The sequence below is a fragment of the Paramisgurnus dabryanus genome, chromosome 2, assembly GCF_030506205.2.
Source record: "Paramisgurnus dabryanus chromosome 2, PD_genome_1.1, whole genome shotgun sequence".
Lineage (NCBI taxonomy): Eukaryota > Metazoa > Chordata > Actinopteri > Cypriniformes > Cobitidae > Paramisgurnus > Paramisgurnus dabryanus.
In genome coordinates this window covers 41,705,394-41,728,567 of record NC_133338.1, presented here as the reverse complement: position 1 = coordinate 41,728,567, position 23,174 = coordinate 41,705,394, and the positions used below count along the sequence as shown (strand labels likewise).

The following is a 23,174-nucleotide window of genomic DNA, read 5'->3' as shown; positions in this document are numbered from 1 at the left end:
AGCAGAAGGAGTGCCTCGGGAAAGACGCCCTCCTATTGGTTATTGGATACCTACAAATTCTTACGTTTCATCATGAGAACTTTTGTACCACTAATGTATTCCGTGACACCTGAAGGGAATTAGTTGTTTACGCTCCTTTGGCAACGCATGTTTTCTCTTAATGTTAATTCAGAAAACAAAGAAGTGCTTGCACAGACCAGTTGGTTTGAATGACTTAAAGGGATTTATTAATTGGGCTGCTTCAGAATATGTCAGCACACAATACATCCAGACTATAAGATCATGTCTAAAATAACTTCTGACAAAAAATAACATGTCATGCTCATCATTTTTTTTCAATAGTTTTATTTCTTAAAAAACTTTAAGTCAGAACAAGCTAATTTTCTCGACTCTCCATCTCAATCATCATAAGAAGACATCGACTAATGCTAATTTCTGGGTTTTGCTAATCATATTCAGGCAAATACAAAATGGGTGCAATATGCAATCCATTGCAGAGGAAATGTGATCTTAGGCTATCTCCAGAGGGTTTGGCCATGGTCTGTTTGTGTAAAGGGTGTTACCAGCTGCTGTAATTCTGTCGTCTGATGTATATAGCTTTCCCACAGTGTCTCATGAGTCAGCATTCTTGAAGAGGTTTACTGCAAAGTCCTTATTTGAATCCTAGATCATGAAAGCAGAATTATATACTGCCCTCTGCTGTTTCGTCGAAAGCAAAACCAACATGGTTTTTTTTCTTTGTAGAAGACAAACAAAAACTCGATATAAATGATTACTTAACAATGTTATGCGTGGGTAACAATGTTTTTACGGTTTTAAGAATAATACAATATATAAAGAATAATAAATATATACAAGAGTAATACAAAGAATAACCCCAGCTTAAAATATTTGAAAGTGCCTGATTGTCAGGTAGACAAATGCCTATTATATTAAGATGCTACCACATAATAACACACTTTTTGAGGTGATATAGCAAAAATACTTTTACGCTACATAGTGTGTTGATTATCGTATTTCATATTGGAATTTTGCATTACATAAACATTACTGTTCTAATACTACTTTTCTTATGCTTTTAATGCTAGTTGTGTTGGAAAATATCTGACTGCTTCAGGGTGCTGTTACCTTGCACAGACAGTTCTCAAAATGAAAACATTGTGTATCATCAGACACTGTCATACCAATTTGCCATAGGAAACAATAATATTAACATTAATAATGCATCTGCATTTTCTATTGAGGACCAGCATTGATCAGCAGGGTGCAACTTAAATCATAAAAATAAAATTTAAACGAAATAACATGCTTGTAAGTTGTGACTTCATCAGATGTACATTTAAGGTTACACATAAAGAAAGAAATATTGGTTCTTTTTATGTACACTCAAATTAAGTTATGAATTCATTCATATGATAGCCTTAAAAAAGCCCTTTTTTTGGAGCTTGTACTGTAACATCATGGGTGCTGCCATGATCAGATCAGACTACAAATTAATCACTTTGTCTTGGTAACCCCCTATTTTTAGATTTTGCTGAATTTGAGGGACATTCAAGTGTTAGAAATGTCTGATTGGCTTGATATTTTCTAGCATTTGCATTATTTTGCCTTATCTGCAAGAATTACATTTACAGCTACTGTGTTACAGCCACTAATGGTCAACACTCATGTGGACTTGATCCTGGCTATTTTTGACCAAATTCTTATTTTCTTTAAATAAAGAATTAAAAAGCCTCAAGGTTCAGCAACTTTCAAAATCTCTCTATATACACACTTATGTTGACAACTATGTTTTTTTTTTGTTTTTTTAACACCTTGTCAGTTTCTATGGTGAGAACATGTATGATAAACTACATCAGGTTTTTAAATCTATTTTTTGCTATTAAAACCTCATAAACTATACTTAGTAAACTTTGCTAAAATGTCTTGTGTTTCTCCTAGGACCAGCACAATCTAGGCTACTAAACATGCCTTGGGGCATTTGGATCAAATGATCTGGACGGAGAGACCATATTAATGGATCTACTAATTTTAAAAACTTTAAATAGATTAACATAACGTTAACATTAAATAGAGCAAGGGCATAACGTTTAACAGGAACATTTTTGTTTTAAATATTTTATATATGTATAAATCACTTGTTTTCAAAGCAAGGTGTCCAATTACTTTTCTTCCTTAAAAGTTAAACTCTTTAAAAAACTAAGCAAATCAGTAAACTCAAACATGTATATTTTTTAAGATTTATATTTTTTATTTTTTTTATATTTGCTTCAAAATGCATTAATTACCATGCGCGCGCGCATCAAAAAAATGCCAAGCAGCCAATGCATCGTCAAGTGACACCCTGTATCCCACACACACCCCATCTTCATAGCGAGATAATCGACTTGCACAACCTTTCATTTCTTTCTGCATTCTTCCAGAAATAGACAAGCGGTTTTTACAAAGGATCCATTTCTCAGGTAATTGACTTATTTTGTAAGCTGTCGCCATGGTTGTGAATTGCATTTTGTGCTGTCATCTCGATGTTGTTGTACGATGTGATGTTGTAACATTGTATTGTTGTTAGTTCAATATGATGGTGGCTTCTGCATATGACTGTAAGCACACAATGTCGACCGGATAACGCGTCGTGTACACTGTCGACGACAGCGAGTAGCTGTCATGTACTTCATAATAAACGTAGCATTTCAAAGATACATTGCAACATTGTTGCAGACACGTCAAATAGCTATGGCGAACAGCCATCAATCACTGGCATCAATATGATATCATCTTATGTTTGCAGCCGCTAAACCAATGGAATACTGCGCATGATGCTTTTGTATTTGTCACACTCACCATCACTGATAATTCAATTTAAACAAGATGGTAGACTGAACATAAAAAGATACACATAATGTACTGATTCGAAACAACCCAGTTAAAGAAACATGTTTTGTTATTTTTACCCTAAAAAAAATAAAAAATCATTTAAATGGAAAAATAATAATAATGCAGAAAATCATAATTTATTTATTATGTTATTAATATTAATTAATTAATCTTATTCATAATCTCTCTCTCTATATATATATATATATATATATATATATATATATATATATAAAATATATATATATATATATATATATATATATATATATATATATATATATATATATATATATATATATATATATATATATATATATATATATATATATATATATATATGTATATATACACACACATAGTAAATTTTATTAAAAATTAAAAACAAAACCAATGTTTACCTTTTAAAGTCCAGCTTCAAATCATGTTTTAAATTCGTATCTAATCTCACAATACTGACAAAAAGTCATGCACTTATTTAGCTTATTTGTATGCTTTTTTACGACATATGTTTTTAACAGTAATATGGGTCTCTGCTGTACCTTTGTGGGCGTGTTTTGACACTACATTATGTATTCCCTTGAAGTATCGAGGCTGACTTAACTAAATAGCAGATAGATTAACCACGAAGAACCATTGCGGCCTTTAAACATCTGTACCATTCCAATAACAGCCGAACAGACGCCCCACCTTAAGCGTCACTCTTAACCAATCAAAAGAGCATATGAGCGGGTTAGGTTGAGCCAAGAACGAAACCAACCAATCAGCGGGGAGCTTTCTTGCAGCGTGTTTTGCCGCGAAGGGTTTTTACAGGGTTAGGGTGTGAAAGTATACAGAAGTTCGTACTGTATATACGCTGTTAAGTGCTAAACCTTTGCTGTGATGGATTAAGAGACGGATCCAGCAAATGAAGTAAGGAAATTAGACTTTTACACTGCTGTTTGTTTACAGGAAGTATTGTGATCCATGCTATCAGTACAATGCTTGCTAGTTACCTGTACTGCATGCACGTTCTCTCCGCGAGTAGGGGTTGTTTAAGGGGAAATAAGACCCTATTCTTTTTTTTAACCCACCTAATTTACACGTGTGTTTTTAACAAATCTTTTGTGCGTTTCCTGATTCTTTGCATTAACTTTTTATCAACAGTTCGCAGTTTCGCGTTGCCTTAAAACAAGAAATCTTGCGTACTCCTATAATCATTTACGTTCATAGACAAAAAACTTAAATCTAACTTTTATATAAAACCTATTGTTTAGGCTGTTCTGTTTAAGACGCATTATTAAGATGTTAACAACTTAAAATCTCAGCAGTATTAACTGGGGAGAAGTTTCCAAGGGGGATGGGGAAGGCAACCCCCCAATTCAACATTTCAATGTACAAACAAAGTCTGCTCTTGCATGTTTATTACATAGTTGTGCTGGATGATCTGTCATTGTCCTGCTTAAACACATAACCCTGTCTTTCCTTTAAGTTATTATTTGCATGTGTCAATCAAGTAGTTTTAACTTTGCACTCTACATTTTAACCCCCTTTTCTAATCTTCGTATATGTAGACATCTCTGCTAGCCCTATACCATCCTTATGGATTCTGGTGAGAGTGATCTTGATTCAAGTTTTCCTCAGACAGAGAACCCCTGCCTTATAGTAGAGGACTCGCAGCCTGACAGTGTTGCTCTGGAGGACGACCCCGACACCAGCTACTCTGCTCTTCTGGCCCGTCGCCTCTCTAACCTCCAGCCCACATCTCACAGCCCTGTGTTGGTAAGGCTTCACAGATGACAGCACCATGTGACATCCAACTTTTCACTGTGATTATAGTTTAGGCCTGAAGTCTGTTTATTATAAACGTATGACCGTGTCAGTAAATCTACACTGTTTTTTTACAGGAGTTGATTTCTTCGCCTAGTAAAAGTCATTTGCAGTCCGGCAGTCAGATTGATAAGTGTGACGGTACTGCCCACTTAGGTATGTATATCTATCCACACAAAGGCATTTTTAACTTTCTATATGTTAACATACACACAAAAACAGTTGTTTGTTTGTTTCAGACAATTCTCAATCCAACTTGGGTTCAGCAGTAAGAGAGCATAGTCAAGTTTTTGAAGTTTGCTGTCTTCCAAAATCGAAACGGTACTATAGAGCTGTTGGCATATTCCTGACACATTTTTCATTTATCCAAGCATTTAGTAATATTCAATACTTTTATTCTTAATTATTCATGCAGAGATAATAAAGAGCACATGGAATCTGAGGATATTACCACCACACACTGCACAGAGACACATGGTGAGATATATTTTTTAATATATAGATATGTTTTCTAACTACAATGGTGCTTGCCAACAATGTTGTCTGTTTACTAGTAAAAAGCTTGATTGGAAGTATAGTCTTTGCTTATCTGATCACAGAAGAGATGTCTCAATTTGGTATGTTGGAGCTGTCAGAGAGTCAAGGTGTCCACGATGAGGAAGACCAGCTGGATGGAGCTCCTGCCAATCAAAGAGAGAGTCCGAAACCAGCTAGCCAATGTAAATGCAAATGTTTGATTTGTTTTAATAAACATACTGGATGTGTTCTTTTGCATCAAATGTTTAAGCCATTTTGTTTTTAATAAACAAATTGGTTTGGTCTCTTCTTCTCAGGTGACTTGAAGAGTTCAGAGAGGACGTCAGCCTGTCAGGATGAAGGTTCTAGAGGGCAAGTATCTCTTCAGCTGTGATACCACCAATGAGTTTCTCAGTTTGTTCAGTCTGACCGTTCTAATTGTGATTCTGTTGTAGGTCAGAGGTCAGCTCAAGCAGCTCTTCAGGGCCTCAGGGTGGGGAAAGCAGGAAGCTTAGTGTTCAAGCTATACTCCACTCTCAAGTTTCTGACAGTCAAGAGAATGAAGATGATGACCTAATTTCCTCTCAAGATGACATGTTTGAAAAAGAGAGAAATGGTATTGAGACCCACATTGTTCAGTTTATTAACTGTTATAGTTTTTGTTTATTGTTATTAATGGATTACATTGTTCACAGGCACCAAAGCAGACAGCAGTGCCATGCCAACATCCACGCCTGCACATAGCCTACGTTTGCTTCATCTGTCTGGCCAGGGTACACTTGTGCAAGAGAGTCTTTCACAGTAAGTATTTACTCTTACATTAATTCATTTAGCAGACAGCAAGCAACAAACAAATGAGAGAGCATTTAACATTTTGCCCATGAGCTAACAATAAGTGTTTTTTTTCTAATATACATATATACATATACATATATACATAAACAGAATATATGAAGAGTTGGGTTCTAAACCGCATTAAATCCATTTTGACTAATTTCAGTAAAAACGTGTTTTCTATACCAAGAAAGTGACAAGATGAAAACCAATATTTTCTTTTACAAACTTTCACATAGTATCTTTAGGTTATAAAAACATAAAAAGTTCAAATCCATAATTTGATTTTCAAAGATTTATTATAAAAACTGATTATTTTTTTCCATAAAATGCAATAAATCCATGAAGTTTTTTTTCCAAAATGCTATAAATCTATTGAATCAGTATATAAATGTGCATTCATCTTTGCCATCTTATATTCATTTAGTTGACTAGTGGTATACACTGATTAAACATTAATAATATTAATCAAAACACTTACTTTGTCATATTAAGAACACTGTCAATGCTGCCGTTATACTTGGGACGTCTTTGCTGAACTTTATTCACAGCGTTCAGCTGTAAAAGGTTTTGGTCCTGCTCGATTTTTGTTGACTTCGTGTAAAATAATTGAAAGTTTTTCATAAGATCCCCTGGGGTCAATGTATAAGCATGACAGAAGCTGTCGGGAGAGCAAGCAATCTGCATTTTTCCGTCTCCCGAGTGCCTCTAGCGTAAGATTTTGATGGCTTACGTTTATTTTCCGTTACAGAAAACCACCACAAGTGTAGCAATGCAATCAAAGTATTATTTTGTTTTTGTTTGTTTGTTGATCACGAAGTACAAGATGAGGAGAACTAGGATTCTGTGTATTCAATGTGCCGCCTTTGTTGTTTACAATGCTTGGAATGGTGTGCTGTGATTTGTTGAGGAGATTTATTGCATTCTGCATTTATTGCGTTTTGGGGAAAAAAGGGAGAAAAGATGACAGAATAACATGGTGGATATTGGATTTTGCGTAAAATTAAGAATTGACTTTTTAATACTGACCTGATACAATACTGATTTTGCCGTTTATTGCGTTTTGGAACCAAACTCTTCATATATTTCCAATACAAAATTCTAATATTCTAATAAAAAACTTGCAAAACTCAATAAATGCAACACGTTTCTTTATTTTTAGGCAGTCTGTTGACTTTGTGGCAGCCACTCAGGACAATTTGAGCCAAACCCCTTTTATTGTCCCAAATTCACCAACAGAAAAAGAGCAGAGTAAGTCAATCATACATCCATGTAAGGCTTATGGGACATAAAAGGCTCTATAAAAGCATTCCCAAATGATTTTATTTAGATTTGAATGAAGCTGCCGGATCCCCAATGGACACATCAGGCCCCCTCGAGGACCAGCAACAAAAGAGAGAGGAAGAGCCAATGGACATGGACACCTGCCCCAAACCGCAACCCACAGCCTCCACACCAGTGTCCCAAAATTCCCCTGGATTTGTTCTGGAGAAAAGCCTGTCTGTGCCCAGCCAGCCTGAATTCTCACACGTAAGCATAAACTGTTCTGAGTAACGTTGTTCTGAATTTAGTTTTGTTTTTACACTGTACTTTTTATGTTTTGCCAATGTAGGATGTGTTTATTTCCACCCCGAGCCTTGAACCTGGGAATAACAGTCCAGGAACGGAGTCTTTAAAGAGGAAGTTGCTACAAAAGAAGGACAGCCAATCAGAATCACCAAAGCAGACTGGGCCACCAGAGAATGTGAACAGGTCTTCAAGCAGCTCTTTACAGCCCTCTGAGGTGGCCGAGTGCTTTCAGCTTGAGCTCAGTACTGAAAACAATAATTCTGAAAAGACTCCGGCGTTCATTGTTGAGGAGGACAGCCAAGCCACACAGATTGTGGAAGAGGAGGAAACTCTGGATGTCGACAAGAGTAATTCTGTCCCTAAATGTCATTCTCAAAATCCAAGCAAAAATGGTATGGACCCACAGCCAGAACAACCTTCTCAGAAGTCACAAAATAAGGTGCATGATTCAAACAGTACAAGTGCTGTACATGAAAAAGTGGATGACTGTAGCTCTCAAAAGTTTTCACTATCTGGTAATATAGGAAACCCGGATATAAGGTCTTCACCTGGTCCTGTTCAATCCCAGCTTTCGGTCACTGCAGATTGTGTTTCAGACACTCCTTCTTTACCGCAGAAAAGTAACACCACAGATCTGACAGCCGCCAGTTCGTCTCAAACCTCAGTATCAGCTGATAGACCTGTAAGCTCTGCAGTACCAGAACCTTCACAAACGTCTCAATCTCTATCTGTCCTAAATGTTTCCTCTCAAAAGAACACTGAGAATGAAAAAGTACACATTAGTCAGAGCCAGAGGCCCAGTCAGCCAATGACACACAGCCACAGTGTTATTACAGACAGCGTTAAAAATACTATAGATGACGAGCGAATGGATGAAAGCGAGATCCAGAGCACCGTTAAAGGTGTGGATATCAGACTCAACTTGGCATTGTCTCAGAGCGAGGTGCTTTCTCCAGAACCCATGGAGGAGGATGAGAACGCAAAGCAAGAAAAGGAGATACCCGTACCTAGCACAGATCTTCAGTCCTCTAGCAAAGAGGAGAGCTTTAGTGTCATGGTCCTAGAGGAGAGCCAGAGGGTCTCTCAGGAGAAAGTAAAAAGGTCCCAGCCATTCCTAAGCTTCTCTCAACCTGCGGGCGGCTCTGTGCAGGTTAAAATTAAGCCTACAGCCAAGATCTCAGGGTCTCAGCCGCTGAGATCAACTGAGGTTTCACCCTTACAACTTGAGAAAACTAAGTCACAGAGCACAAAGGCCAGGGATGAAGGACAGAGCAAAGACCTGGAGAGAATGAACTCGGACAATGCTGCCAACAAAAGTCTGAGCGACAGCTCTGGAGGTGGGATTATAGTGCAAACAAATGATCCATTATTCCTGGCTGTTATATAACCTTACTTCAGTAAATCCAACTAGCTGTTGTCTTTTGTTCTTTCTTGGTCAGAGCTTCCTTTTCACTTCACTCTTCCCAAAGAGGGCGAGTTGATCCGCCCAGCAGTCAGTGCAACACCTCCTCAAATTAGTCAGCTCAAAAAGACACCAAGGCACAGCACTCCTATTGGTGGGTTACCTTTTTTGTTTTATTGCATAACATAACAAAATAGTCCTTTTTTAAGGTCAAAGATTCAAGGTCATGTCAAAGATTAAAATGAAAGTGGAATCAAAGTCACATACTGTATTTTTAGGTAACAGAATCTTGTGCTGAACACCCCTCCCTACTAGTTTTATGCTGTACTTCCTGTTTTGTCTTATTTTTTACCATCTTAATGTTTTCCAGAGATGACCTCATTCTCTGAGCCGTCGGAGGGTGACGTTACCAGAGAGACGACAATGGCAGCTAGTGAGATTTCGGTAGAGGAGAGCAGAGAGGGCGAGGAGCCAGCTGTGATGGAGGGAGATGGGAAACTGAGTCTGAGGATGAAACTGGTGACCCCAGTAGAGGAGGGCAACTCGGGTTCAGAACACTTCAGCCTGCAGAGTAAATGCCTATTTCAGTTGCTGTCTTACACTGCACACATGCTGAATTTTTTTAAACTAAATATACCCTTACAAAATGTTAGTATTTAGCAAAAATTAGAAGACATCACATAAACTGCAGTTTGTTTTTAGTACATTCCTGAACAAGCTATTTCACCTATCAGATGTTTACATATAAGTTATAGGACAAAATAATAACTGAATTTACAAAAATAGCCCAGTTCAAAAGTTTGCATCCCCTTGATTCTCAATACTGATGTCACCTGGTTGATCAACGATTGTGATCCTTGTTCATGAGTCTCTTTTGTTTGATTTGAGCCATTAAATTGCCTGCTGGTCTTCAGAAAAAGTCCTCCAGGTCCTGCACATTCTGTGCTTTTCCAGCAGCTTTTGCATATTTGACCCCTTTCCAACATTGGCTATATGATGTTGAGATTTGACTTTTCACATTTGAGAGACTCCCTACACAACTATTACAAAAGATACAAACATTCACTGATCCTCAAGAAGGCAATGAAATACATTAAGAGCCAGGGGTCCAAAACTTTGAAACTGGATGTGAAAAGAAAGAAAGAAAGAAACTAGATGTGTTAGTTCTATTATTTGGTTTAAAGGCAGGGTGCATGATCTCTTAAAGTCAATGTTGATATTTAAAATCACTTAAACAAACACGCCCCACCCCAATAGAATCTTGATCTTCTTTTGATAGACCCGCCCCACACATACGCAACCCACGGAACGATGTTGGTTAGTAGACACGCCCCTTACTGCTGATTGGCTACAAGTGTGTTTTGGTAGTCGGCTCGACTCCCTTTTCCAAAGTGTTTTTAAAAAATCATGCACCCCACCTTTAAAGATCTTATTTTTTATTTAGTAAAGCCCTTTAGAAGCTACCTTAGATATTTATGTTTCCCTGAAAACAAAATATTAGCACTCTTTTTATATTTATTTTATATAAAATAATTAGAAAATATTAAATCAAAATTGTCTTTTGTTGAAGTGGCATAAAGCTGAACCCCTTTATAAGATTGATTTTAATGTTTCCCAGAACCGCCATTAACAGATGAGGAAGGCTCTGTCTCCAAGGCTGCCACTGTTGCCATGGCTGTAACCAGGTAACCTGTGATAGTTGCTATGCAAGACGCTTATCTGTGGGTTGGATTTGTTTCTCTTGTCACTCACAGCTGCTGATTCACAGCCACAGTCTTTTAACACTGCAATAGATCCATAAGCATGCCTAGATATTGGAATTGGTGACATTTAAATACTGATCTAAACTGTGGGGATGGGTAAATCTTCAGGCATATTATGAGTCGGTCTGCTTTCTATTTTTCAATTTCAAATGTGATTGCAAAATATGACCATGGATCACAAAACCAGTCATAATTGGCACAGGTATATTTGTTACAATAGCAAACAATACGTTGTATGCGTCAAAATTAACGATTTTTCTTTTATGTCAAAAATCATTAGGATGTTAAGTAAAGATCATGTTCCATGAAGATATTTTGTGAATTTCCTACTCTAAATTGTATCAAAAATGTATTTATTCTTAGTAATATGTCTTGCTAGGGGCTTAACGTGAACAATTTTAAAGGCAATTTTTTTCAATATATAGATTTTTTTCAACCCTTACAAAATGTTTCTTGGCCAAATATTGTACTATCCAAACAAACCATACATCAATAGAAAGCTTATTTATTCATTTGTCAGATGATGTATACATCTCAATTTTTGAGTATTCCCTTACTATATTTTAGCTTGAACATTGATTTGTTGTATTTGCCTGTGATCTTTTTCAGTTCGTCTGTCTTTAGTCGTGTACGAGAAGCCCACAGGCAGATCCAGGTGGAGGATGATGTAGAGTCCAGTGGCCTTCCTATCAGGTACCACAAACCTCTGAAATGAGATGATATAAAGTAAGAGTTTGGTTCCAAAACGCAATAAATCCATTTAGACTAATTTTGGTAAAAACATGTTTTTTATCCCAAGAAAGTGACAAGATGAAAACCACTATTTTCTGTTACAAACATTCACATAGCATCTTTAGGTTATAATAACATAAAAAATTCAAATCTATAATTTGATTTTCAAAGATTTTTTTTAAAAACTAATAAATCTATTGAATCAATTTATAAATGTGCATTCATCTTTACCATGTGATATTCATTTAGTTGACTAGTGGTATACACTGATTAAACATTAATGGCTGCTGTCATCCTTGGGACATTGTCGCTGAACTTTTTTGACAGTGATCAGCTGTAAAACGTTTTGATCCTTCTCGATTTTCGTTGACTTTGTGTAAAATAATAGAAACATTTTTCATAAGATCCCCTGGGGTCAATTTGTTAGCATGACAGAAGCCTAATGCAATCATGTGAGATCAAAAACAGCCGGCATTTTTCCGTTGCCTGAGTGGCTTATGTTTCTTCCCCACTACAGAAAACCACCACAGGTTTATCAATGCCATCTTATTTTGTTTTTGTTTGTTTGTTGATCACAAAGTACAAAGTAGATGAGGATAACTGAGATTCCGTGTGTATTCAACGCGCCATCTTTGTTGTTTACAATGCGTGGAATGGTGCGCTGTGATTTGTTGAGGGGATTTATTGCATTCTGCAGAGAAGGAGGAGTAGCGTTTATCGTGTTTTGGGGAGAGAATGGAGAAAAGATGGCAGAATAACATGGCGGATATCAGATTTTGTGTAAAATGTATATTTTACTTTTTAATTCTGACCTGATACAATACTGATTTTGGTGGGAACTAATAAAAAAAGTAGTTTATCGCGTTTTGGAACCAAACTCTTCAAATATTGTTTATTGCATTGCCACCATCTCATTTAACAGTCTTTAAAACAAAATGTTTGTTTTTGCGACCTTGAACAATACCCAAAACAGCTACTCAATATGGGTGATAAATATTATCCTAATCATTAATAAATATTGATAAATGTTAGCAATGTTATTTTTCATCAGATGTTGATAGGATAATCTACCACTATTTTAGTGTTGTGCTCCAAAACAAAAAAATGTATGCTATGTATTAAGTAACTAGGCTGTATGAGAATTGTCTAACTTTGAATATTTTTGAGGTTATAAATTAGGCTACTTAAAATATCTAACACCAAGGGAACTATAAGTAGGTTTGGTACTGCTTTCCTGGACCAGTGTGATGTAGAATGAGTTATGGCCTATTTCTACAGCTTCAGGTTGTGATTATCTGGGTCCTTCCATAAGGAGATTTCCTGATGTTTTTTGTTAAGAACCTTCAACCAGACAGCAAGCAGTAAAACATTTCAATCCTCAGTGATGTCTACTGTTCTGCTAAAATGTACTTTATAGATGAAACCTACAGTGCATCACGTTACAAGACATATGCCTAGTTCTTCAGTGACAATTTTTTTCTGAGGTTATGTTAATTTATATTTATTAATATTACAATTTTTAACGTCACTTGTGACGTGTGTGGAGGCTTAAGTCTGCTTCTTTCTAAGCTTTGTTTTTCTTTCCACTTCTTCAGCAGGCAACCCAGCCAAACGCTCAACAGCCCTCCCAACACAAATGACTCTGTACTGTCTCCCAACCTCCCGAGAGAGACAGCAGACAGATCCTTTGACCGAGTCAAGGAAGCTGTACCCCACCAGTCTCAACATCCTCACGGTACAGATGCTAACTCTGAGCCTCTGATCAGTGGTCTGTCCCCTCCTGCTAGAGAACAAGAGGTCCTCAACACATCTGACAGACCTTCACCACGCACACCTGTTCGCCAGAAAGCTGTTTCACAGCAAACCAGTGTGGACATCCCCTCGACCACCAGTCCACCCAGCAAAGTGAGTCACTGGATGAGTAATGCTGTGTTTACACCAGCCGTGGTAGAGGCCGCAAGCGTGGATGATTTACATGTTAAGTCAATGCAAAGACTTGATTAGGCATACTGTGGCGCGGTGCGCGCGGATGGCGCGGCACGTTCCGCACGAATTGAGCGTTGCCGCGAGAAACGCACGAGTTCAAAAATCTGAACTTCAGCGGATTTCCATGCTGCGTTAACCAATCAGGACCTTGCTGTAGTAGTAATGTGATTACAGAAAGCGAGCGGAGTGGCGGAGTCTCAGCAGAGCCACAGAAGCCCCTCCCATGACGCAAATTTCCGTGTGAATTTCTCGAATGACTAGAATTTCACGCGCGGCTTTCACACGAGAATGAAGCGAGAGAACTCAAATGTTCAAGAGTTTTGCCGCCTCTACCGCGGCTGGTGTAAATGCACGGTTATAGGATTATTTGGATCAAAGATGCAGTGTTTCATTTTTGCGCCTTTGTTTTATTTTGTTTGTCAGAGAGCGGTGTCTCAGCAGACAAGTTTTGATTTGCCTAGACCTCATAACCTGTCTGCTAGGGTAAGTGTGTTAACAACCAATTACTAAATAAATTGATAGATTTTATAGAAGTCATCGTACCGGCCATTGTACATATCTTAAAGGGACACTCCACTTTTTTTTAAATATGCTAATTTTCCAGCTCCCCTAGAGTTAAACATTTGATTTTTACTCCATTCAGCCGAGCTCCAGGTCTGGCGGTTTCACTTTTAGCATAGCTTAGCATAGCATAATCCATTGAATCTGATTAGACCATTAGCATCATGCAAAAAAATAACCAAAGAGTTTAGCTATTTTTCCTATTTAAAACTTGACTCTTCTGTAGTTACATCATGTACTAAGACTGACGGAAAATTAAAAGTTGCGATTTTCTAGGCAGATATGGCTAGAAACCATACTCTCATTCTTGTGTAATAATCAAGGACTTTGCTGCCATACCATGGCTGCAGGAGACGCAATGATATTACACAGTGCCCGAAAATAGTCCCCTGCTATTTGAAAGTTACCATGGGGACTATTTTCAGGCACTGCGTAATATCATTGCGCCTGCTGTACCAATGGTACGGCCTAGAAAATCGCAACTTTATTTTTTCCGTCTGTCTTAGTACACGGTGTAACTACAAAAGAGTGAAGTTTTAAATAGGAAAAATATCAAAACTCTTTGGTCATTTTTGAGTGTGATGCTAATAATCTAATCAGATTTAATGGATTATGCCAAACAATGCTAACAGATTTAATGGATTATGCCAAACTATGCTAAAAGTGGTACCGCCAGACCCAGAGATTGGCTGAATGGATTCAAGAACTGTAAAAATGAATTGTTTAACTCTGGGGAGCTGGAAAATGATTTTCAAAAAGTGTAGTGTCCCTTTAATATAAACAAAAACAGGTTGTGTAAAATAAAGGTTAGCCACAAAGGTTACATGAATAAGACCATGAAGTCTTTAAGTGGACATTTGTGTTGAATATAAAGAACTGTAGCTGGTAAGCTTGATCTTTAAGCCTAATCTCTTCAAGGGAGAACAAAGCACACCCACCAGAACCCAGCCAGGTCCATCATTGCGCCGACATATTCGCACCATCCAGGAGGTCCGCACGACAGTTACTCGCATCATTACGGATGTCTACTATGAAGACGGCAGAGAGGTTGACCGCAAGGTGACCCATGTAAGAAAAGTTACTATGGTTTACATTTGTTTTAAAGGGGACATATAATGAAATTATAATGAAATAATAATAATAATAATGAAATGTGACTTTTTCCATATTTATGTGCTATAATTGGGTCCCCAGTGCTTGTATCAACCTAGAAAATTTTAAAAAGTCTTGTGAAATGTCCACTTTAAGATGCTGAATTGATTGGCTAAGGTTAAACACACATCTCCTGTATCTCTCCGCAAAGGAGTCCGAGGAACCTACAGTGGACCGGTGTGTTGTGGAAAATGACATGTCCCCAAGCCGGACAGGAAGTTCAATGACATCTGGAGACCTGGCTGATGTCAGTTCACTGTCCTCGAAAGCTCCGTCACACCACAGCTCAATTGGGACCAGCAGTGGTGGCCTGGGGCCCATCAGAATGCCAGATTTTATCATGCCACCTAGCCGAGGGAGCAAGTCTGGAAGGTAAGAAGAAGTGTGGGGTGCGGTGCATGGTTTCTTTTACTAACACTCTTAAATTAACACATGTCTTGTCTCCACTGACTGCTGCTTCCATACAGGCCAGGGTTGAACAAATGAACTGAAAAGGAAAAGGTTGAATTAAAATTGAAAAAAGTATAATACATTTATCCAACCACTGTAAATGTAGTTTTTATGAATACATTACATTTTTGCATTCGTTTTTTGGGTAATTTTATTATTACTAGACTTTTTAATTTCATAAATTCAATGAATGCGAAACAAACCCCAGATAATGCCACTTCTGGATGAAATTCCGTTCTTCCATTATTTTCTTTGGTGACTTGTAGTTCTCTCTGTTGTGTAGAAGCTGTCAGTATGCTTATTTTCTTCAAGCGTCTTTTACCTTCTTCTTGTTAGATAGACACAATCTGTATAATTATATAGCAATAAAGATGTCACCATCCTCTTATGGCTGCTGCTCCCATCATGCACATTTGGTCGAGGGCGTTTCAGCTGAGCGCATCCTCTCCCTGTGTGTGTTTACACTCAGCCCCAGGCGGGGTGGACGGCAGCAGCCGAGGACCAACAGCGTGGCGGTGGGGTTAGAGGTGACGGATGCACGGGGGTCTCGGGTCATCACCCAGCTAAGCCCCCGTGGCCGTGCCCGGCGAGGAAGGCCTCCTTCCCGCAGCCCGCTGTCCAGGTGAGCTGCTCTGGGTAGGCTTCCTATCAGAGTCACACTCAAATTCATAAAATCACTGTGTGTCTGTTTTTATTAATCTTGTATGATTATTTCTCTCACTAAAGTGTCTAGACAGTAGCATTAACTCAGCTGTCGTTTCTTGGTCTGGGTCTTAAATAACCTCTTTAGTTAATTGTTTATTGTATGGTTATGTTACGATCCTCACATGGTCACCATCTTCTATTGCTTTTTTCATCCCCTACCAATACTTAATCTCAGAGGTGGCAGGGTAGGGTTAGGAGATGGTTCCCATGGTCAGGTGGCGTCATCGTCAGAGGATGAGCCGTATGTCCGACCACCAGGCAGCCCATTGGAGCCCAGCACTACAAGCCGCTCTGATTCGCTCAACACCACCTCTCCTGACAACAGCACTGGGACCAGCAGTTTTGTGGGATTGCGTGTGCTGGCCAAGTGGTCGTCCAACTCGTACTTTTATTCTGGAACCATCACGCGAGACCTGGGCGAGAACCGTTTCCGCCTTTTATTCGACGACAACCAAGAGTGTGAAGTACAGGGGAAGGACATTCTGCTGTGTGATCCCATTCCCTTGGAGACAGAGGTCACAGCCTTGACAGAGGAAGAGTACTTCAATATAGGTACAATTTACTAAAAAGTTGTTTAAAAGCATATTCGCTCCAAGATTATGATGCATTATTGAGTCATTATCTGTTTTATAATTTGCACATTTTTATTACCAGGGTGCCGTTTGTATTTAAACATTGCAAGTGCATTATGTTTGCATTCACATAAAGCTTAAAAAATAAAATTTACTTTCATCTGACTATATAAATATTAAACTGAAAATGTTTATTTGATATGTTATTGGTGTTCAGGAGTAGTAAAGGGGCATAAGAATCAAGGCTCTGAGTTTGTGTACTGCGTGGAGAAAGATGGTCAGACCATGTGGTACAACAGAACATCTGTGATCCTCAGCATGGAACAAGGCAGTCGCTTGAGGGAACAGTACGGACTCGGACCCTACGAACCTTCTACACCCAATAACATGGCTTCTGATATTAGCCTAGGTGAGTGTTTACTGGCTTTGTGTTTCTAGTAGATTCTGTGGAAGCCAGTTCTGACCATTGGCAGTCTTGGTCCAACACAACAAAGCAAGCTACTTCCTCCATCTGCAGAAGAGTCTGATCTGTATTTCTAAATGGAAAATTTTGTGGGGCATGTACAACAAATAATTTAAACGCAGCTGAAAACACCAGGCAGGCGCCGACTGTGGGCACTTGTCAGCGTTTTTTCAGCTAAGCGCTTGGGTTGCAATGATACTTTTGTTTACCAGTCGTTGTTTGATGCGTCGGTTGGTTGTTGTGGTATTTGTCCCACCCCTCCTCCGCTGTGATTGGATGGCTGGTGAAAAGTGAAATTGACAAGCGGAGCAACTTGAATTTTTTTTAACTCTGGGTGTTCTGTAGCCTGGCTCTGCCCTCCTACGTGATTCCGCTTAATTTTCATTTCACGTCAGTACTACGTCTGGGACTGCTGTTTAGAGTTTCGTTTTCTCCTGCAAAAATCTGCAGGTCCAATCAGCGAACAGAGGGGGGTGGCTAAGAACGATGCCGTTGACGTCGTGCAGTTTGAGTTGTAGTTCAGTAATGGCGGAGAAAGACCTGAGAAAAGCTATTCGGTCCGTTGTTGCAAAACTGCCGAATATACAGAAGTTAAAGCCGGAGCAAGAACCAGGTTTGCTAAGTTTTGTTGGTCTGAGTATTCGGACTTGTTGTTTCCGGACAGTTTCGGCGCATGATATACGCCACGACCAAACGTTAGCGATCGCCTATGGCAGATCCTGAGTGACTCTGGGCAGATCCAATAATTTTAAACTTCTACAGAGGACCCTCCTTAACAGAAGTAACGCTTTGCAATGGAGCGTGGACAGACTCTCTGTACAAATGAAATGAACAACTTTATGGGATTTTAGATTATTCACCATATCCCCCAGAGTTAGAAAAGTCCATACATACCCTTTTCATCGCTGTGCGTCCCTTAACTCTGTCTGATGGACCCACTGCTAGCTTAGCTTAGCACAAAGACTGGAAGTAAATGGCTCCAGCTAACATGCTTCTACCAATAAGTGACAAAATAACGCCAACATTTTCCTTTTTGTATGCTGTGCTTTGTATAGTCACAGTGTTTACAAATAACAAGGTCATATGAGACACAGGCATCTTTTAACTGTATACATACTGGGAACTATATTCTCAGATTGGGAGCAGCATGTTCGCTGGAGCCATTTACTTCCAGTCTTTGTGCTAAGCTAGGCTAGCGTGTGAGCATCAGACAGAGTTATGGGACGCACAGAGATGAAAAGGGTATGTATGGACTTATCTAACTGGGGGATACAGTGAATAAAGTATGAAAAAGTATGAGGTAGGACGTTAAAGTTGAGTTTGCAAGGTAACTGATTTGGCTAATATAACTGTGTTGGGTTGACTTGACTTGATTCTCATCAGATACTTAAAAGGGAAAATTCTGTCATCATTTACTTACTCTCACTTTGTTTTGATGAATACAAAGGAAGATTTTTTGAGAAATGTTTGTAACCAAACCAATCAGAAGCCCTCATTGACTTCCACAGTATTAATTTTTCTACTATGGAAGTCAATGAGGGCTTCTGATCGGTTTGGTTACAAACATTTCTCAAAATATCTTCCTTTGTGTTTTTTTCTGATTTTCTTTTTTAGGTAAACTACCCCTTTAATTCAAGATACTTAATCATTGACATTTGTTACATAATTTAAAATAGCCTCATATTTATTCCCGTTAATAGCAATTTTATGTATTCCATAGATAACCTGGTGGAAGGTAAACGAAGACGAAGAGGAAACCCCAGTGGCCCGACGACCCCTACACGCAGCTCAACCAACAGCCCGAGAACCCCAGGGAAACGAAAGCTCATGAGCGGAACGGAGGACGAAAAGACACCTCCAAAGAGAGGACGCAGGGGGGGCGGGGCAAGATTTGGTACGATGCCCTCTGTAGACCGTCCTCTCTAATGCAGCAGTGTGGACCCATGCTTTTGCACCACCGGATTTTAAGACATTTTAGAAGAATATTTTATGATATTACTGATTCATTTAGGCCTTTTAGCAATATGTACAGAATGTTTTATACATTTTAATATCTATGAAATTGTTTTTAGAGTGCTATTTGTTATATACTGTATTTTTAATGATGATTTTACTCAAAGAAAGAATCAGTGCATCTTCCCCACTGTTCTTGTTGTATTATTTTATGTTACAATATAAAATCAACGATAAACTATTTAAAGGAGCAAATAAATGCTTTGGTTACTACTTTGTGGAGTGCAGAACCCCAGGCTTAAACAGCAACTGGTATGTGCCATAACATTTTATTGGTTGTGTGTGGGTGAGCACCTAACAGGGTGAATGGGAGTGGTGCCTAATTTCTCACAATTCAGTACACTTTAACCACCAGTCATTGGTTCAAAATAGTGTTTGTGTTAAGTGTTTTGGAACAGTGTTGTTAAACTGTTATTTTATTGAACAGGGCAGAGGACAGCTGCTTGTAACACATCTGGAAGCGGCGTCGATTTACCATCTGACCCTAATGACCTGGTGGCAACACACGGACCTCTCCCTGAAAACTCCTCTCTGTTCATGGGGTTCGTCTTCATGCTAACAGCATCCTCTGAAAGCGACAGAGACTCCAACCATCAAAACAGCGATGAGGATGAAGGTGAGGAAAGAAATTAGTTCATATTTCATTTGTGATTGTTGTAAAGTGTTCAAGTCAAAACTTATTTTTCTGTTACTAGAATACGTGCAGAGAACTCCATACAACAAAGAATATACGGTGAGACAGCTGGAGGCCGGAGGAGGGATGATCCTGCTCGACTTTAACGAAGAACAGGTAAGATTACAGTATATTCAAAGCAGCTCATGCGTTCTCTTTTCTCTGGGAAAGCTGCATGAATCACTTTGCTTTGTGTGCTTTCTGTCAGTGTAAAGCAGCCTATCAGAGCTTGCTGATTGCCGACCAGCACTGCCGTACCAGGAAGTATCTGCTGTGTGTGGCAGGTGGAGTTCCCTGTGTATCTCAGATGTGGGTAAGGGATTGCTGCCAGGAGAAGAAACTGCTCAACTACAGAAATTACCTGCTGCCTGCTGGTCTGGGGCCAGATGGAGGCATTGTGGAGTGGTAAGATCTCATACTCTTTGGTCGATTTGACTAATTTTGTCACCTGTTACTTGGATGCCTGCGTTCTCTGTCATATATCTCAGGAAAATTTGAAATATTCCAAATTGGACACTTAAGGAATTTATTTGTACATTTTGGGTAATTTATACAAACAGTATCACACAGACATTAGCTTCCTTGACATCCGACTCATCCACGTGTGTGTGCGCGCCACAATTTCCGTATATTTCTGTGCAATTTCTCTGGAAAATTCCTGGAATTTTCCAACCCTAATCATAAGTGTTTCTTCTTGCATTTCTGTCCTCAGGCATCCTCGCTGTAACCCCTTTAAAGCCTTAAAGGTGCTGCTGCTATCAGAGGATCGTGTGGATTTGTGGACCTCTTTGCTTTTAATGGGTGGTGCAGAAAAGGTTCATCACCATAAAGAAAAAGAAGACATTTCTGGTGAGTAACCCCTAAGATATTGGATATAACAAGATTGAGCACTTGTATTACTATGAATAGGGGACAATGCAACACTTAAAGGCGCTCTAAGCGAATCTGCGAGACGTTAGTTTTTGTTGACGTTTGAATTGTTTTCAAACAGACGGAGCGTAGCTAACTCCTCCCCCTTCCTTCCGTGCTCTCATGACTGCGCCCAACCCCCATCCCCAAATCCTTCTTGTCGTTTATTGGCTGGAAAACTTTGTTATGGTTTCTGTTTGTAGGTTTGGCCACTGTGTTGTTATTGCCGTTTGTGAACCCTGGGCTGTCTACAGAGATCGTGTTTTTTTACAGTTTGATCAGCGGACAGGCAGCAAGCAGATAGTGAGGAGATGTTTGCTGTATGTAACAAAAAATGTTTTATGGTCTAAAACGCGTCAATTCACTTAGAGCACCTTTAAGAGCCGTTCACGTCGCACCTAAAAAAGCGTGGAAAATGCTAAGCGCGTAGGTTCTTGTCACATGACGTGTGGTGCGCTTGCGGCATTCTGAAAAGTAGAAATGTTTTTAACTAGGGTGACCATACGTGCCATTCTTCCTGGACGCGTCCTGGCCAGGATTTCGGGTTCGTCTTCCATAAGTCGTATTTGTCGACCGCATACGTCATAGAGGATTATTATTATTATTACAGAAAAGCAACTGTTACATTTAAAGGTAAGAATGATACTAAGATTGTATGTCTGTTGTTTTTAACTGAATGGCATATGCGGTCAACAAATACGACTTACGGAAGACGCACCGAAATCCTGGCCAGGACGCGTCCGGGAAGAATGGCACATATGGTCACCCTATTTTAACTCTTATGTTTTTTCAAGCGCGTCGCACCCATAGACTAAAAAAAGATGGATGATGCCCGTTCGCTCTCTTCCATTGGTGAAAAGTGAAGCTGCCAGTGTCCCGATATGGCGCTGACATCTTGAGTCTGCGCAGTAACAATTTTGGGACAGGTCCTGTGCAGTAGTGAGCAGGAAGTAAAGCCGCGAAATCAAGGCCCCGCCCTAGCAGGATGCGCATAATCATTCACAAGCACACGCTGCACTGTTTCTAAGGTTCTACTGCAGAAAAACCAATTATTTCAGTGTGAAATTATATTAATTATAGAAATTTAGATATTAAATTTAAAGCTCCAATCTTCTTAGTCCTCCGAAGATCCCGAAAAAAAGTCTGTTGGTGCTTCAGTGACTACTTTTCTCGGCTCAGATAGCTGTCAATCACAGATCATGATGTCACACCACCGTTTTTATAGCATTAAATAACTAACTAAAAACAAACTTATTTTAAAAACAAACACTTGAATTTACATCAGCATAATAAAAACTACAGTAAATGACAGAAAGCAGCTTCGGTTCTAAATTTTTTTTGTTGGTCTCAAGTCCCTTTGAATAACATGGGGGAGGCGGGGTTTATGACCTATACTAGGACCAGTCACTGGGGGGCGATCAAGATGTTTTGGCTTCACTTTCCAGGGCTTGTGCGGCATGCTTGGTCGCACAGCACGTTGCTTCCATTATGAGCGCCATTCCGCGCGCCTACATTTGAAATTACGAACTTGAGCGTGCAAAAGATGCAATATGTGAAACACCCCTAATATGGCCACTCTGGTGAAGGAAGTCCCGCTTTCCAGTTAAAAGAAACATTCACCAGCTGGTCATGTGATCTGTTTGATGACCACTGTTATTGAAACAGATTATTAAAGGCCTTTGATGTGTCCGTGACTTGGTTTGTCTTATAATGTACATTTATTTTATATCACATTTGTCTTGTGAGTGCTACTTTTCTCGTCTTTAAATGTATTTGTACGTGGGAAAGAACTTTCTATAGTTGAATTGACATGGTGTCAATTTTTTTAATAACAGACATTCCTGCTGTCAAGTTTGACCTGGCCATGGCTTCATCTGCGTGTCAATCTGAGGCAGTGAAAGCCGTGACACCGGACCTGCCTGTCGTCTCTCTGGAGTGGCTCATTCAGAGCTTGACGTGTGGAAAGTGCCTCAGCTATGACAGCAATTCTGAATTCTGTCATAACCGGTCTACATAAAACATGCTCTGACATTTTAACCTGTCTTTTAAATGTCTTCTGTGTTTTTAGTGCATGCAGTTTACTGTATATAGTTTTTACAAAATAAAAAAATAATGTGATTGTTTCATATGAATGTTTTATTTTACAACACATGATCACATTTTCAAACTTCAAGAAGGTTTTTTTAATGTT

The 23,174-nt window shown here is 39.0% G+C and overlaps 1 protein-coding gene across 3 annotated transcripts; it reads left to right on the top strand.

Annotated features, from left to right (window-relative positions):
- The first annotated feature begins 2,318 nt into the window (after nucleotides 1–2,318).
- On the top strand, nucleotides 2,319–23,109 carry tp53bp1 (tumor protein p53 binding protein, 1). 3 transcript variants are annotated; one of them, XM_065289174.1, is made up of 29 exons: nucleotides 2,319–2,462; nucleotides 4,428–4,635; nucleotides 4,761–4,839; nucleotides 4,923–5,004; nucleotides 5,099–5,160; nucleotides 5,283–5,402; nucleotides 5,517–5,571; nucleotides 5,655–5,815; nucleotides 5,895–6,000; nucleotides 7,196–7,284; nucleotides 7,364–7,563; nucleotides 7,646–8,939; nucleotides 9,042–9,158; nucleotides 9,375–9,575; nucleotides 10,623–10,689; nucleotides 11,377–11,460; nucleotides 13,095–13,404; nucleotides 13,909–13,968; nucleotides 14,965–15,114; nucleotides 15,350–15,570; nucleotides 16,118–16,270; nucleotides 16,529–16,905; nucleotides 17,143–17,334; nucleotides 19,109–19,282; nucleotides 19,829–20,017; nucleotides 20,097–20,191; nucleotides 20,283–20,479; nucleotides 20,787–20,923; nucleotides 22,819–23,109. In XM_065289174.1, exons 2-29 carry the CDS (start codon nucleotides 4,456–4,458, stop codon nucleotides 22,998–23,000), a joined length of 5,334 nt encoding a protein of 1,777 aa, XP_065145246.1. In that variant the 5' UTR covers nucleotides 2,319–2,462; nucleotides 4,428–4,455; the 3' UTR covers nucleotides 23,001–23,109. The 3 variants fall into 3 exon arrangements, with proteins under 3 accessions (XP_065145246.1, XP_065145245.1, XP_065145247.1); XM_065289173.1 differs by lacking the exon at nucleotides 2,319–2,462 and adding an exon at nucleotides 3,648–3,786; XM_065289175.1 differs by lacking the exons at nucleotides 2,319–2,462; nucleotides 16,118–16,270 and adding an exon at nucleotides 3,648–3,786.
- The last annotated feature ends 65 nt before the right edge of the window (nucleotides 23,110–23,174 follow it).

What these genes read in the sequence shown, in the direction of transcription:
- tp53bp1 (XM_065289174.1), top strand. Translation starts at nt 4,456, where the DNA reads ATGGATTCTGGTGAGAGTGATCTTGATTCAAGTTTTCCTCAGACAGAG. An exon ending in AAACAGCGATGAGGATGAAG is followed by an intron (nt 20,018 to 20,096) that starts GTGAGGAAAGAA and finishes TTCTGTTACTAG; the next exon opens with AATACGTGCAGAGAACTCCA. An exon ending in GATGGAGGCATTGTGGAGTG is followed by an intron (nt 20,480 to 20,786) that starts GTAAGATCTCAT and finishes TTCTGTCCTCAG; the next exon opens with GCATCCTCGCTGTAACCCCT.